Source organism: Cynocephalus volans, chromosome 4 (genome assembly GCF_027409185.1).
Source record: "Cynocephalus volans isolate mCynVol1 chromosome 4, mCynVol1.pri, whole genome shotgun sequence".
Lineage (NCBI taxonomy): Eukaryota > Metazoa > Chordata > Mammalia > Dermoptera > Cynocephalidae > Cynocephalus > Cynocephalus volans.
Genome location: NC_084463.1, coordinates 145,322,137 through 145,338,972, shown reverse-complemented (window position 1 = coordinate 145,338,972; position 16,836 = coordinate 145,322,137). Strand labels below are relative to the sequence as shown.

Below are 16,836 nucleotides of genomic sequence, written 5' to 3'. Positions count from 1 at the left end.
CAGGACCCAGACAACCACCTCAGGAAATGAGTAAATGAAAAGGGGAGGTCGTGGAATTATTTAGCCCTAGAACAACGTTGCCCAGACCGGGGGAGGGAGGAGGAGAGGGGGGCAAAAAGAAAATCTCAGAAAAGGAATTTTGACAGCGAGAATGCTAGTTAAGATACAGCACTCCAGGCCCCCTGATGTCCCTTGTTTGATGTCAATATGGATAGAGAGGATTATGCATTAGCAAGCCTTGCGTATTCTGAGACATCAATAAAGTCTGGACTTGGGGCCGGTAGGGGGGCCGGGGTCACGTCCAGGCGACTTGGATCAGCCGGGTGCTCCTCCCTGGCATAGAGCTAGAGTGAACGGAGCTGCCGCTAGGATTTTTTTTTTTTTTTTTTTTAAAGTTAGGGACATTCGAGCAGTAGTAATGGGGATAGGGAGGGGGGCTCTCCAGGAATGTGGGGGCGGCCTGGGGAGGAGCGGGGCCCGAGCAGGAGGCGCCGGAGGGTGGGGTCAGGGGACCGGGGGGCGTGGGCCGAGGGCGAGAAGGGGCCGGGCCGGCGCTGGGGGCGGGACCAGGCGCGGTGGCGGTGGCGGGGGCTGCGGCGCGGGGGGCGGGGCGGCCGGGCCCGGGACACCCCCTCTCGGTCCCCTGGTGGGGCGGCTTCGGCTCTGGCAGCACTGGAGGCAGCAGCGGCTGGAGGGCGACTTGCGGGGTGAGCCCGCCACGGTGGACCCGGGACGCCAACTCCCTCCGCCGAACCGTCCCGCGGGGGCCGGCGGGACCCCCGCAGGCAGGGAGCGCCGGCGGCGGCCGCGGCACCATGAGGCTGCCGAGGGGCGCGCTGCTGCTTGGCGCCCTGCTCTGCGCACACGGTAAGCGGCGCCGCCGCGCCCGCGCCGACCGGCCCACCAGGAAAGTTTGTCCCCGGGTCCAGCCGCTGCAGGACTCACCTCCCGGGAGCCGGACGGCGCTGGCTGGGGCCTGAGACCCCTCGCCCCCTCTCCAAGCAGTAGCGTGTGCCGGGGAGGGGACCAGGAACTCCGCCACCTCCCCACGTCCGAGAGGGGGCAGTGGTGGAGGAGCTGCCCTGGGCTCGGGTCTGGGCTGGGGGTTAGGATCCGAGGCGCTTGCTCTCCTTTCCGTGCTGCTCTATGAAGAGCTGGGGGCTGGTTCCCTTTCAGGTTAAGACAGGGTCTCTGTGTCCTCGGTGTGAACGAATGTGTGCGAAGAAAGGGACGCAGGGGGAGGGTGGTCGCTAAACCCTTACACTGTAAACAGCCCTCCTTTCCGGGGCCGGGGGTCTCGGGCAGACTGCGGAGAGGGGCCGCGGTGCAACCGGAGTGCTTGAGCGCTGGAGGTGCCTCTGCTCGGGGAACAATTCCTCCGACTCAGACCTCGCTCCCACCGAGGGGCTTTGGCCACTGAGTGCTCGCAGCATCTCCGGTCGCGGTGTTTTAGGTTCCCTCTCCTGGCTGCGGCCAATCAGCTTCCTGGCCTGGATCCTCCCCGGGGGAGGCGGGGGGTAAGGACAGGGTTGGAAAGGGGGCTGAGGTGGAACACGGGGAAGAAACTGCTGGAAGGCTCCGGCAGGTCCGTCCTGGCAGGGGTAGGGGGCAGGGGGCGGTTGTCGCCGAGCCTCAGAAGGCAGCCTCCTGGCCCGCACGGTGGGGCCTTGGCCCTCGGGGGAGCCGGACGGACGGCAGCAGGACGGCTGCTTCATCTGCTTCTTATTAATGACTTGTTTGGTGCCCGTACGCAACCGTTGTGTGTGATTAAGGCTCCAGTGGAATCTGCTTCTCCGCAGACCGTGGGTGCACCCCGTGATTTAGCAGCTGCCTGAATTTGTGCCCACAGATCAAACATCTTTGATCTTTGAACCCCAGACCTATTCACCCACCGCTACTCAACGTGGGGGCAGATCCGAATCTTCCCGTTCTGCTCGCAGCCCGGATGCGGGGGTGGGATTCAGGTTAGAGGGGTCTGTAGACCCTGGCCTTGCCCCGGTTCTTTCTTTAACGTAGGGGAGCTCCTGTGGAAGCAGTGCAGGTTTCGGAACTTGCCTGGCAGGGCGTGGAGATGTCTGGGCACTTGTTTGAAAGATTGGCTTACCTCCCAAATCCAAAACAGAGCTCTCGTGCCTGTTATTTAAACTACCCGTGGATTTTAAATGGCTGTCACCATGTCCTCTGTAGCGTCGACCGAGCTCTTCTCTACGAGTAGTAGTAGCCTGGTCGACCCACGTTCCTCTTTGCACTATCCTCTCCCCTCCCCGGCTCTCTCCTAGAAGGTTATTTGTAGCCTCTTTGGCGTGTCGGGACAGCGGCCCTACTGGGGTAGGAATGTAGCTGTTCTTCCCACCGCATGGGCCCCTTAAAGGGACAGCTATGCTTTTTGGGGGGTTTCCCCCTTCGGGCTGCAAGGAAAGGGGATGAAACTTTCCTCTCGGCCCCCTGGAGGAAGTTTTGAAAAAGATCAAGGGAAATGGCAAGGCACTGAAGGGGGGCGGGGGGGGGGGGAGCTAAAACGGATACCAACAAAGCCAGAGAGGAGATTGTCGCCTTCTGCCCTAGGGAAGGGGGAACTGGAAGGTTCCAGGCTCAGACTGGCCAAGAGGATTTTGCTGCTCCGGAGCCGTCAAATCTGCATACATTACATCTGTGTAGAGGATGGGGCTGAGAATGGGGTTAGAGAATTGTGTATATTTAATGCTGTACCGAAAAAAAGATGAGAAGGGTTTTGGTAACTCTTTTGGGTTCCTTTTTAAGGAAAAATGGTCCATAGAAACTTCCAAACATGGGAGGCTTTCTGTGTACATGTGTAAGGGTAGTCAGTGGCACGAAGATTTATAATTCACCTGGTCTGACACTGAGCCATCCTTCGAGGCCTGGAGGGGACAGATTTACAGTTTACCAGTGAGAATGAGAAGTTGCAGAGCCTAGAACCAGCACAACCAAAAATACCACCATGAGCATCCCTGACACTAAATTACAGGGGCTCAACACCAAGGACCAGGGTTCAGCCCTTGTACCACCCGCCACCAAAAAAACAAAAACGAACAATATAAATATATAAATTCTGGGGGCTCAGGGAGACAACAGTTGTGATAGGTATAGTAGTAGATCAGTTAAGCAGACCTAATCTCAACTAGGAGTAAATTTAAGACTCTAAAATTTAAGGTACTTACTTGGATGCTTCTAGTCCTTTGGGCTTTTACAAGAGCCTACAGGTTTGGTCTCAGCCTACATAGCACTACAACCTTAAAGATTTTGGAAGCAAACTTGATTGCTGGTGATAGCCCTGGGTATTTTCATCCTGAGGGTTGAGATAAGGCCATGGGTGATCAATGACCGTTTGAAGAATGGAAATCATGTTTGTCCCAGAGGTCTCTTCTAGGTAAGTAAAAAGTCAAAAATTCTGCCCAGAAGTGCTTAGGTAGATAGAAGGTTATTTCTGAGGATAAGTGCAAGGGTGTTAAGCTGAGACTGTTCTCCTTTCCATGTGTCTGTTGTCATGGTTGTCATGACCATGGTTGTCATGGTGCTTCAGTGACCTTGTCCTTGATCTGTTGGACTTGTGAAAGATGCTTGGCTTGTCACTGATTTTGGATTTCCTCTTCTGTCTCCTGTTGAATATCAGATAACATCTTTGGGACCGGCACATGGTATTAAGAATGACAGGTGCAAGAGAACCAAGTCTGGCTATGTCTAATACAGAGCATGTTGGGCATGTCCATTTTCTGGGCCAGCAAAGAACGCAGGAGGTCACAGAGGACAGAGTATTTTATAGCTCTTTGCTCACTCTTTCTACTGATTAGCTGCTAGTCTTGATCTCTACAAAGAAGGAAGATGAGAGGGATTGTTTATGTTGCTGTTCCTTTAAAGAGAAAATCAATACTGGGGGTTCCTGAATAGGAAAAGAATTTCAGGGACTACTTTAAGAAGTAATCTTGTCTTTTTTATGATCGGGCACATCTCATAATTTGAGGCAGTTCCATGCCCTTGGTCGGGTAGATCTGTTAGGCTGTTCTAGCCACAGTCTCTCTACATTCCTTGAGAGCTTAGCCACCAGTTTTGTCACAGTTGCCTGGGCATGGGGCATCTGGGCCCCAGCCGGTGTCTGGATTGCCATCTCATCTTTAGCAGTGGAAGCCCTTCTCTCCTACTCAGCCTGGTAGTATTCAGTGTTCCAGGGAAGTCTCAGTACTAACTGGTTGGCTGTCAGAGCCCAAGTTTAGCCTTATAAATAGCTCTGATGACTGCCCGTGCTTGCTGCTCTCCCTCTAGCTTGGAGCTGGCAGGGCTGGGTTCTTTCTCCTTAGCAGGCTCAGGAGCATTCCCCAAACTGGGCTCTGCACCCATTCACTTGTTCATTCATTCAGCAAACATACATTTGTCAAACACTAATCTAATCACTGCATACATAGCTCATTAGTTAAGAAGCACAGGCAGAACTGAGCTTGAGTCTTGGGTTTGGCACTTCTTGGTGACCCTGAATCTCCCTGAATTTCAGGATTCTTACCCGCACATGGCTGTGTATTAGGGGTAGGTAAGTAGTAATAAATTATCACATGAAAATATTGTAAAAATTCAATGAGATAGTAGTATGTTCAAACTATTTAGCACAAAGCCTGACAATTGTTAGCTGTTTATTAGTGAGGTTACATTAGTGGATCAGAGGTGGTTTTTACCTTTGGACAGTGCCATGTGCTAAAATGGAGGCTTTGTCCTTCATTCATTTCAACTGTTTTTTTGGTTTTCTCTTTTAAAGATCTTGCCCATTCCCCGCCCCCCTTGAAAACCCAAAGAAACCTAAGCATAGTTCCCTCTGTCCACACTTCTGGAAAAGAGGTCTGTTAACCTATAATGTGAATCTGGGGAAGCCCACTCTGCCTTAGTTCTCCCTAGAGAGCTCTGGGGAGATGGTGCTTTCCTCTGAGAGCTTCTCTGTTAAGTGGTCAGAGGTGCAGCCCCACAAGCTCTCACCCAAAGATTGCTGTGACCCAGGGTGAGAGGTGCTGGCTGAGGTCTCTTGTAGCTGGAACAGTTTAGAATTCCAAGGTCTCCCTCCCACTGGCCTGAGAAGGGAGTCAGGCCCCTGAGCTCATAAGGTAGTAATTGCCCCAATTTGGGGGATGGGCTGTTTGCAGAGCCTCCTTCCTCACTACTACCGCCTTCAATCAGGAATCCTGTCAATGTGCAGGGATAATTGATGCTGGTCTCTAGCCCCCGACTTGCCCCAGCCCCTGGCTCCTCCACCCTAAGGTTTGACCCCTGTTGTCTCTTTGTTTCTTCCTTTTAAATTGGTGCCAGTGATGTGATGATTTGGGGAGCTGCGGCAAGTTGACTGTAACCAAGAGCAGCCATTAAAAAGAGCTGATTCTCTAGCTTCCTGGCAGTCGTTTGATTCCATTTTCTGTTCTGTGTTTTTGATTTAGCAAGAAGCAAACATCTTAGGTGCCCTTGGGCACCTCTTAACGCCCATCCAAGCAGACTTCACTCTTTCACTGCACGTAGACATTCCCATCCTTGCTCACAGATGAGCGGATTGACTGTAAGCTCTCTCTCTCTGATGCTCTGCTTCCCCATGCATAATAGAGCTTGCCTATCGTTCAGGTTAGAGCGGGGAGGGGAGGGGCACTGCCTAAGACCCAGCTGGAGAAAGCCTGGCTGGGACTCGCTGCAAGCCTTGACTTGGCCTATGGGAGCTCCTCCTCACCTCTGTGCACAGCCGAGGATCAGAGCTTCAAGCAAAGCCGGAAACAAAAGACTGAGAGCAAACCTCCCATCTGGCTGAGAGGCAGTGACACAAAGGTGCTGCAGCATAATTTATCACCAGAGGTTTTCTGGAGCCAAGACGCTCCTGGCTCCAGGCAGCACCTTTTTGGAGGAGAGGGACCCTCCCCCTGTCTGGGTGTAGAGCCAGGCAGGGTACAGAGTAGGGCATTGGGAGAGACACTTGATTAGCACGTGAAATTTAAAAGCAGCAAGGTTGTAAGTGACTCCAGTGATCTCTCCAAACTCTGCAGCTCCACTTCCTGTCAGGCCTGCAGGGCGTGGGTGGAGGGATGTGCTCCAAGTGTTCCCTTCCCATGGCCCCAGCCTTGGGAGCTCCACTGCCACCACCTTGCGGGCATGGATGAGGAAAAGAGACAGCTTCTCTCTTGGGTTGACTACAGCCTCCTAGAAATCAAATGGAGATAGCAGATTATAATATCTATAAGCCTAGCAAATAAGAAAGGGGAGCTCCCTTCTCATTTCTCCACTCTCCCCACCCCAGGCAACTTAAACAAGAAGTTTCAACTACAGGCTCAGAGAGGCAGTAAAAGTGAATGGCTCTAAAATGTATCTTCCCAAATGAGAATTTATGCTGCTCTGGGAATGGTCTTCTCTGGTGACCATTTTTGCACTACAGACTGGGACATGTGGTCTAAAAAATACAAATGTACTTCTGGGGCAGTTAACATTTTTGAGAGCTTTGCTGTATCCCTGGCACTGTGATAAGCATTTAGCGTATATTATCACATTTACTGCTCACAATAGCCTTATGAGGTAGGTACTGTTAGATTGATGCCTGTCTTACAGATGGGAAACTGAGGCTCAGAGCAGTTTGCTGTCACACAGCTAGTGAGTAACTGAGTCAGGATTTGAACCCAGAGCCTACACCATTAATCCCCCAACCCATACTATTTCTCAAAACAGAATATTTTAAATCCAGGCTATCCCAGAAGATCTAGGTTGGAAAGATCTATATTTCATCTTGAATTGACCTCTCCTGTCTGTTTTCAGACATCTTCTCAGGGAATCCCAGTGCATAAGGAATTTTCAAGTGCTTTTTGATGGAGAGGAGCTTTATAAGGCTCTCAGAAAATACGTTGCTCCTTGAAGCCACGTGTTACTGTGTAGACCTTGTGTTTTGAGATGTAGGGAAGGAAAGCAGTATTTTGAGCAGCACTTAACAGAGCACAGCCATGTTCAAGCCTTGTTGGATTTGTGAGATCTGTTGACAGCTTCTGGATAGGGTAAGTATGATTTTGAGGACCTATATAGAAACAGCCTAGTATCATAACTACATTACTGACTTGAGAGGACACTCCCAGATAAAGATAATGGGGTTAATAACAACAATGATAATAACAGCTGCTTACTATGAACTTCATATGTATTAGCTCATTTAAACCTCCCAATGACCCTATGAAATAGATACTATTATTACTCTGTTTTACAGAAAAGGAAACTAATCCATTTCTGAATTGCTTTATATGTAAGGTTCTGAATTCCCTTCTACACATGCCTCCTAGAAATTAGTTGATGATAAATTAGGCAAGGATAAAGGATACGATGTGACTCGATAAATTAGGCAAGGGTTAAGGATACGATGTGCCTCAAGCTCCTCCAAGGAAAGGCAATAAAGCAGGGATCTTGCTACAGTACACTTCCACCTCTTCCTGTGGTCATTCATGCCACCATTTAACCCACAGGGTAGACTGCTGCTTGGTACACAGTAGGGTTTTTAGACATCTCATGGGGGTAAATCAAATGTATAATAATAATAGCAAAAGCTATCATTTGTTGAGTACTTAGTATGTGCAAAGCATTATGCTAAGTGCTTTTTATGAATTAACAAAATTTAATTCTCATAACATTCATATAAGGTAGGGGCTGTTATCATCCCAATTTTCCAACTAAGGTATAAAGAGATTAAATGACTGCCCGGGGTCAGATAGCTAGGAACTAGCAGAGCCAGGATTTGTACCCTGGGGAGTTTTGTTCTTATGTTCTTAACATTGTGCTCTTCTGCCTCGTGGCTTTGGATGCTGACCATTACGAACTTCTTTTCTGTGTTTAAGTGTGGCAAGAGAGGGATGAACTTGCTGGGACCAGAAATCATATGTCTGATGGTGTCCTTTTTGAGAAGGCCCACTAAGGAAAAGACTTCACCAGGTAGATTTTCAAATCAATCTAGTAAGCCTGGCCTCTAGGGATCAGGGGAATAAAAGGGACCATGGGACAAAAATAAGTAGTCATGACACGTCAGTTTCATAGCCTGAAAATAAAGCAAGTGACAGGAAGTTTTTTTTTTTTTTTTTTGGTGGCTGGCCAGTACAGGAATTGAACCCTGGACCTTGGTGTTAGCAGCACCATGCTCTAACCAACTGAGCTAACCGACCATACCTGAAAGGAACTCTTGTAGGAGAAGGGCGTGAACTTCACCTGGATAGGACTAGGAAGCTGCTTTGAAAAGGAGAAGATTCCTGTTTTCTTGAGTACTGATTAGGTAGGAAATACCAACTTTTATTTCTGATATTCTGGGCCTCTCTTCCTTTGATTCCAGCTCTCACAAGACTCTAGAGGAATGTATCATTCATTCTTCCATTCACTTAACAAACTTGTATTGATCTCTCTCTACTACATGTCAAGCATTGCACTATGCACTATGAATATGGATACAAAGCTATATATCACACACACAGTTCCAACTGCCAAAGGACATAGTCCAATAAGTGAACAACACCGAGGGCCTCTGGAGAGCAAAGCAGTATGTCCAACTCAGCCTGGTACTACTAATGTGTCCTAGGCAAGCTCTGCCCTCAAACAGTGGCTGTTTATGGATCTCTCCCAACTCTGGGTATTTCTTGGATAAGGTTAGGTTTGTTCCCAGGTTGATTCTTACTGTCACTCCTTTCGGTTTTGTCAGTTTTGTCTTGCCACATGGGTGTCCCCTTCAGTGACAGATGCTTATTGAATAGCTGCCTAAGGAGCTGAAATCTGTGGATTTGTCCCTTGATTGGCCAGGATATAGTTTAGAGTCATTTCAAATAATTTATCCTCAATAAACAAGGTTTATAGCCTCACCATTGCTGCCAGTGGTCAGGAGGTAAGAGGGGGGCTTTATTAGAGTTTTATAAAAAAAGTCCTTCACTTATGAGTGAAGATTCCTCGCTTTCTCATTGTAAACCTAATGTCTTCCACACTGGGGTAGCTGTCATGCTCCAGGACACTCACAGGACACTCCTCAAGCCTTGTCATCTCTGGTTCATCTTGAAAAAGCTGCTCTGTAGCTCTGTGTAGTCACTGTCCACCCATGTTCCTCCACGTGACAGGTGTGGTCCACCTTCAGTGAAGCATTCTATGGGATGGTGGAGAGTAGTGCCTCTAGACACTTGAGTGTGCATCATTGTCACCTTCAAAGCTTATTGGGAGTCCAGATTCTGAGATCACACTAAGAGGAGAGTTCTGGTCTAAGAGTCACAATGGGGCTACCTTACTGGCTGTCCTATTTACCTTAACCTTGGCCAAAGCAGGTGACCTTACCTGTTAAATGGGCACTACAGTAATTACTCAGGGTGATTGTAATGATTAAATGAGAATGCAAGTGCATATGCAAAAGTAGCTTGCAAATTATAAGGAGAAACACAAAATATAATTATTTGTTGTCAGAAGCACTGTTCCTTCCTGGACCAACGTAACCTGGAGGTGTTGGTTCAAAAGGTCTGGGACTCCAGACTTTACCTGCCTTACTACTTTACCTCAGGGCAAGGGAAATTGGTCTTTACCTTAACGGTAACCGAAAAGAGGTCACTGTTTGAGACCCATAAATTGACTGCATGTTTGCTAATGGAGAATGCATAAAGAAGACTGACCCAGAAGTTGTAATTTTCCTGTTTTGACCTTGGGGTTTTGGAGATTCTCATAATAGCAATACCATTTGTTGAGAGGCATAGTGTCATCACCTGCCTGGGTGTGAATGCTGGCCCCAACCCTTAGTAGAACCTGTGTGACCTATCTACAGATGTAATCCCTCTGTGTTTCATTGTCCTGTAAAGTGGTGTTAATGATAACAGTGCGCCCTCCAAAGATTGTTGAGAGCATTTAATGATGTAGATATGAAAAGTGCTTAGAAAAGTACTTGGAAGGCAGCTGGGAAGTACTCAACAAATGATTGTATTATTGTGAAGTTTTGCTGTATGCTAGCCCTGTGCTAAGCGGTTTATGTGGATTATTTAATTTAATCTTTACAAAACCCTTTGCCGTAGAACCATTATTATTCCCATTTTATGAATGAGGAAACTGAGGCTTGGAAGCATTAACTAACTTGCTCAACATTGTAGAATTAATGGTAGAACCAAGATTTGAACCTTAGTCTCTCTGACTTCAGAATCTGTGCTTTCTATTACCATGTTATGGTGTGTCTGGTATACCAGATGTATATTTTCCCTTCTCGCCTTCAAAAAAAAGTAGTGAGAAATTGGTGAGGTGACTGGGATGAAGGAGACAAGATATAAATGGTGAGATTGTGGTTCACCTCTCAGGAAGGTCCCGTGAACACATTAACGTGTACCCCAAAGGCTCCCTCTTGGGGAGACACCTTTTCCTTGTCGATCTGCACTAGAAGAAAGGGCTACAGCCCAAGCCCCTGTAGCCGAGGGAGCTTATAGTGTGGCTAGCAAACAGCTTTCAATGCCAGAAGCATAGCTTAGTATTTAATTCAACACTTCTTAAAAAGAAGGCTGCGTTTTGCCACCCACAGCCGTTTGTTTTCTTTCTTCACTCACCACCATTCTTTCATTTAAAAAGAGTTAAAAGCTGCCCTTTATGATCACAGCCAGGACTTGAGTGAAAAGGCAGAATTTTGCGTCTGGGGGTCCCAGAGGGGCAACAATTGTCCTGAAGAGCTGGCTTTTTGCAGTAGAATGTGTCTGTTTACTGTTTGAATGCCCAAGTCAAGGATTTACCTGACCAGTGGCTGCCTGACCCTCACTGCCACACTGAAATTCAAATGTTCCTCTGACATGCAGAAAGTCATGACTCTTCAGCCACCTGCAGCTAACCTGATACCCACCCAATGGAATGCTTTGTATCTGAAGTCTGCACAGAGAAATCAGGACTTCTTTTATCACTCAGTCAAAGGCGGGGTGATAAAAAAAATAGGGCTGAAGCCTCCTGTCTACCTTCAGTATTCCTTTTCACTTGCATGCAGCACCAGAATACCACTGCTTTAGCTCTCCCCATCCTGGTACTCAGATTCTTAAAATCGAGGCCTTTTGGAAAAATTTAGCTCCTGCATCTTCGCACTCCCATATCTCCATTTATTGAGCATCTTTGGTGTGCCAAGGCATGAGGTTAGTTTCTTCCATCTTTATTTTCTTGTCCAGTCCTTTGTGGCTCTTTTACAAACTAGGAAACTGAGGCTGAGAAAGCTAAGTGACTGGCGCAAGGTCTCACACCTGGTTGGTGGAACTCGGGTCTGTCTGCCCCAGATCCAGTGCTTTCCCCTCTGCCCCACCCCTTCTCCTCCAATTCCTCCCTTCCTCTTTGTTCTTGTCACCCCTTTTACCCTGAACTCCCTGCCGGTACATCTCCACTTCCTGCTGTGTGTGGCTAACAGCGTTTCTCAACCTCTGTTGACATTTTGGGCTGGATAATTCTTTGCCGTGGGGGCCTGTCTGTGCATTGTAGTATGTTTAGAAGCATCCCTGGCCTCTATCCACTACATGCCAGTAGCACCGCCAATCAGGACAGCCAAAAATGTCTTCAGACAGTGCCAAATGTCTCCTGAGGGGCACAGTCATCCCCAGTTGAGACCCACTGATTTAGGCTTAACCTTCCTCTTCACCATGCCTCCCCATAAAGGGAATCTGTGTGTTGGGGAGCCTCATCACATAGAGTATTCTTTGCTGTTTAATCCAGCCAGAGTTCCCTAAAGGGGTACGTGTAGCTGTGATGAGCCTGTCATACTACAGAAGTCTCTCAGGCTCTGTTGTTCAGGATCTGAGTGAGAAAAGCCCTCATCCCTTCTCAGTGCTCTGAGAACAGGCCAGAAAGGATGAGGCTGGGGCTGGGGCAGCCGGGTCTTTTGTGCTTCCCTGGGGAAGAATCCTCTGTCCTGCGTTTGCAGAGAGACCTGGAGAGACATGAGCACTGGGCTTGGAGTGAGGCCTTCCTGTGAGGTACAGAGATGCTGCACCTCCCAAATGGATTCCCCTTAGCTTCTGCAGAAAATCCTGCATCTTTTCCAGGGCAGCTGTTTCCCTTAGCATGCGGAGGGAGAGTGCCAGGCCTCAAATGAGAATCTAATGAAAGCTGTGGTCCCTCACCCGAGAAATATACATTTGCCTATAGCTTCAAGGGTTCACAGATCCCAAAGGCCATCCATGCATCCATCCATTGATCGTAAGTTAGGAAGCTCTGCCTTATGCTCACACTTATCCTTAGGGTTGAAGTGGAAAGGGAGGGGTGTAGGGCCTTCTCCTTGCTTTTGGAGGGCATAGCAACACACCCTTTCATTCCCAGCCCTAAACCCTAGGCCAGGCCAACTAATTGTAAGGTGAGGCAAGGATGTACATTGAGGAGCTCAGTTGAGAGAAGTTTGGCCAGGTAAATAGTAGGAGAGAGGTGGTAATTCAGAGCTGGCTCCTTCCCTTTCCCAGCCCAGCCTGAGGGCAGAGCCCAGCTGAGGGGAGGAAGAGGAGAAGGAAGCAAGTGGGAGAGATGAGCAATGAGCGGTGGCCCCCTCCTTCCCCAGCTGCGAGCAGCCCAGCGGGTTAGATGAATGCTGGGAGGGGGTAGAGTGACCCTGGCAGAACCCTTTGTTCCAGCTGAAGCTGGAGCAGGGGCACTGAGCCATTCACACGCCATCCCAGGGCATCCTGCTGGGCACGCTGGGGAGGGGGCACAACAGCCGGTCATGGGACTTGGCCAGGCAGATAGCTCATGCTCAATAGGGAAGCCCAGCTGCGTGCTGCTGAGGCTGGGGGAGGGGCTGCGTCTGCCATCCTTCCTCTCAGTCCCACAGACAGGAAGGCCCTGGCTGGTCCCAGCTACTCAGCCCTGAGGTGGCCTGGTCCCCTCCCCCTCTGGCCTCACTCCTGGTCACCCTCCTCAAAAGTAAGGTCCTTGCTGGGGGACTCACAGCAGCCCATGCTGCTTCTTGCTCTCTTGTGTGGATTCCTTATCCTAAACAGGCTCCAGCATTTTAATTCCACTATTTTTTCTTGCCGTCCCTGGCCAACATTCCAGGGCCTGGTTCAGGATAGAGGCAAAGCATGTATATCTCAACTTAGATTTGGAGAGAAAGATATGGAGGTTTCTTGGCATCACCCGTTCTGTACCCTGCTCCCCTTCTCTAAGAGCACCAACGCTCTGGTGACATCATTTGTCTTTGGGCCTTTGGAGGTGCTGTGCAAAAAAGCCCTGCCATAGAGGGAGCACCTGGACTATCTGTGAGCCCAAAGTCAGATGGTATCTTCTGGACCCTTTATGCTTGGAGGCGGAAGGAGGGCATGACTACATTGTCCCCATCTCCCTTGCAGCATCACTGTGGCTCTCTGGGTGACAGTGCTCCTAGACTAGGCTCCTCTACCTTCCCCCTGTATTGGGCTTTGACTGAGCAGAGGTGAGCCCTCATTGGTTACTCTTCTGTTTGCTCAGGCCTGGCCAGCAGCCCTGAGTGTGCTTGTGGTCGGAGCCACTTCACCTGTGCGGTGAGTGCCCTCGGCGAGTGTACCTGCATTCCCGCCCAGTGGCAGTGTGATGGAGACAATGACTGCGGAGACCACAGCGATGAGGACGGCTGCAGTAAGTACCTCCCCAGGGGCAGTAAGAGGTGGTGGAACAGGGACCTGGGGCTGAGGGCAAGGACAAGGCTGGTGGAGAGTTCCGTGCATCAGCTGCGTCAGATTCAGAGAACTGGACTCTCGTGAGGGTGACAGACAATATGAATGGCTCCAGCCCTCCTGTATTTCTACAGGTTGGTTCATGCATATATGTGCACTAAAACAAACTTTAAAACAAGTATCAAAAGAAAACACCCTTGAAACAACAAGTAATCTGTTTAAATAGATCTCTCCGTGTTTATATGAATATGTGTTTGTGTATATGTAGGGCATATTTGTGCATTTTTATATGTATACACTATACACGGATGCAGATCATTTCCATGTTTCTTATTTTGGTGTTCTGTATATTGCATGTTTTTTAATAACATAAAATTTGTAAGATATCTTATATTCCCTTTAAATCTCCCTTTTCCCTAACACAGAAACATGTCCACAATGGCCAGGGTGTCCTGCCTTGGTTATGTAGAAATATCACTGCTAAGCCAGTTGTCTGGGGTTAGGGGTGCAGTCTCTGACCTGCTGCATCTATGTCTGAGGGTGGCTAATTAGTGTAATGAGAATGAAGCCACATTAATCCTAACCAGTTCAGCTAATTGTGATGATGGTAAATGCTTCACTTTCATGCAGTTCTTTCATGTGTGTTATCTCAAAAGACCTCTATGAGCTGAGTATAATTACCCGCATTGTACAGTCAAAGAAACTACAGCTCAGGGAGGGTAAATTACTTGCTCAGTGTGATAAGTAATGAGTTCTAGTACTGGAAATTGAGCCCGGATGTGTCAACCAGCAGGTAATAAGAGGACAGGAGGAAAAAAGCACTTCTTTCCCTTGCTCATTGTTTTCTTCCTGCTTCTTAGTGGCTTTGAGTTCTTCGAGTTGTTCTTCCCCTGCTCTGTGAATCCCTCACTCACTTTGATTCCCTTCTGATACTTTCTTCTTAGCTGCTGATTCTGCTCAGCTGCCCCATCAGCTGGGGACAGCATGGGAGCCTGTGGGAAAGACTATGAGACAGACGGGAGGATTTGGAATAAGGGGTGTTAGGAAAGGATTTCTGTGCGGTTCAGCCTTACTGAGTACACCAGATGGATTCACTTTTCCCTTCTCTTCCTGGGACTCAGTGCTGCCCACCTGTTCCCCTCTTGACTTTCACTGTGACAATGGCAAGTGCATCCGCCGCTCCTGGGTGTGCGATGGGGACAATGACTGCGAGGACGACTCAGATGAGCAGGACTGTCGTGAGTGTTGGCAGGGCCCAGGTGGACTCCATCAGGCTCTGTTGGGAAAGGGTTTTCAATCAGAAAATGATGCCCCAGGCCCACGTGAGCCTTTGGGTTTTCAGCTCTTTGTTCTGTCCTTTCACCTTCTTTCTTGGTCAAATAAGCCCCCACTGGCGGCTGCTTCCTTTGGAGCCCCGGGGCAGCATCAGAGCTGCTTGGCTGCTCCAGAAGCCTTTATGTTGGGCTTCCAGGCACCAGCTCCCACTGCCTGCAGCAGCCTGACTGCTCTGTGCCCACAGCCCCCAGGGAGTGTGAGGAGGATGAATTCCCCTGCCAGAACGGCTACTGCATTCGGAGCCTGTGGCATTGTGATGGTGACAATGACTGTGGCGACAACAGTGATGAGCAGTGTGGTGAGTGGTGCTATGGGGAGACAGGCAGGGTGCTTGGTGGGTGGCCTGGTCACTGGAGGAGATAGCAGCTATGACCCTAGCATTGCCAACTCTGGAACATTCCCAGGTACCTAGAGCATCTGGAGGAAGGCAGGAGGGGCCAGGAAGTCCAGAGCCCCCAGGAACCACAGGCCAGAAGCCTAAGGCCCAGTCTCTCCAGGGCCTCAGCTTTTCCCAGAGAGTCTGCACTGAATCTACGGTGTCTTTCAAGGGCTGGGTCAGACACACACCCCCAGGGCCAGAGAGGTTGGGAGTCAGGGAGATGGGAAGAGGTTGGCCTGCGGGGCTCCCTTAGGACAGCGATCTCATTGCATCCCCCCAGACATGCGCAAGTGCTCTGACAAGGAATTCCGCTGCAGTGATGGAAGCTGTATTGCTGAGCACTGGTACTGCGATGGGGACACCGACTGCAAAGATGGCTCCGACGAGGAGGGCTGTCGTGAGTGACCCCAGACCTCAGGCTGTTGGGCTGGGCGAGAGCAGAGGGCTTCATCCCACCGGCTAAGGGCCAGGCTGAGGAGTGCACATACAGTGGGCAAGGAGCGTGGGTTCTTAAGCAGCAACTCCTCCTAGGCTGAGCTAGGCTGGGAGCAGGTTGCCTGGAGGGGAGGGGAGGGTTCCCTTTGGTCCGCCTGAATATGGGAGTCTGTAAGGGCTGTCCCAAGTGAAACCCAAATGCATCTCACTTGAGGAAGGCATCCGCCTGAGCATCTTGCCCCTTTGAGGAGTCAGGGCTCCTCTCCTCTGTCCAGGCCTGAATGTTTGTCCTTCCCCACGCCTGCCTTCCTTCTAGCCTCAGCAGTGCCTGCACCCCCCTGCAATCTGGAGGAGTTCCAGTGTGCCTACGGCCGCTGCATCCTCGATATCTACCACTGTGATGGCGATGATGACTGTGGAGACTGGTCGGACGAGTCTGACTGCTGTGAGTTCTCTGGCCAGCTGGGAGGAGGGGTGACAAGGCACAGGTGCCAGCTGGGGCAGGAGCTCAGGGGAGGAGTTTTTGGATTCCCTGGTCCCTCTTGGGCAGAGACGGAGGCGCTCAGGTGCTGGGGCTGGGGCTTTCTTGTCTGCCATGGGACACTGTGTGCACAGACTGGCTAGAGACAAAAACCTGTTGTGTTTCCCCAGCTTCCCACCAGCCCTGCCGCTCTGGGGAGTTCATGTGTGACAGTGGCCTGTGCATCAATGCAGGCTGGCGCTGTGATGGCGATGCGGACTGTGATGACCAGTCTGATGAGCGCAACTGCAGTGAGTGGGGGAATGACACCAAAGGCTTGACTGTAACTATGGAGAGGGATTATAGAGCCAAAGCAACCACTACCGCTAAAGCTTGAAGACTTGTAAGACAGGATCACGTACAGTTGTGTAGGTTGTGCACTGCACAACGGCAGTATGTCCAAAGGGATGCCAGTCACATAATTTATATAGTCATCATGGCAGTCTTCCAGCAGGTGACAGTAAAGTGTCTTGAAGAAAAGGCCCCTTTTTTCTGACATACAAAGATGCCATATAGACTGGCTGTGACACTGGTGTCTAGAAGAGTGGCGTGGGTGCTGA

The 16,836-nt window shown here is 49.8% G+C and overlaps 1 protein-coding gene and 1 non-coding gene across 2 annotated transcripts in view; one reads left to right on the top strand and one right to left on the bottom strand.

Annotated features, from left to right (window-relative positions):
• The window catches only part of LRP4 (LDL receptor related protein 4), a 61,549-nt gene that overhangs the window by 9,850 nt on the left and 34,863 nt on the right, over positions 1–16,836 (top strand). The window contains exons 2-8 of the mRNA XM_063094992.1: positions 446–867; positions 13,423–13,569; positions 14,729–14,845; positions 15,127–15,240; positions 15,602–15,718; positions 16,073–16,201; positions 16,408–16,527. Of these exons, the coding sequence (XP_062951062.1) occupies positions 446–867; positions 13,423–13,569; positions 14,729–14,845; positions 15,127–15,240; positions 15,602–15,718; positions 16,073–16,201; positions 16,408–16,527 (1,166 nt within the window). The remainder of the gene's footprint in view (positions 1–445; positions 868–13,422; positions 13,570–14,728; positions 14,846–15,126; positions 15,241–15,601; positions 15,719–16,072; positions 16,202–16,407; positions 16,528–16,836) is intronic.
• Positions 8,089–8,162, bottom strand: TRNAS-GCU (transfer RNA serine (anticodon GCU)). The gene has a single exon. It is a non-coding gene; the product is annotated as a tRNA-Ser (tRNA).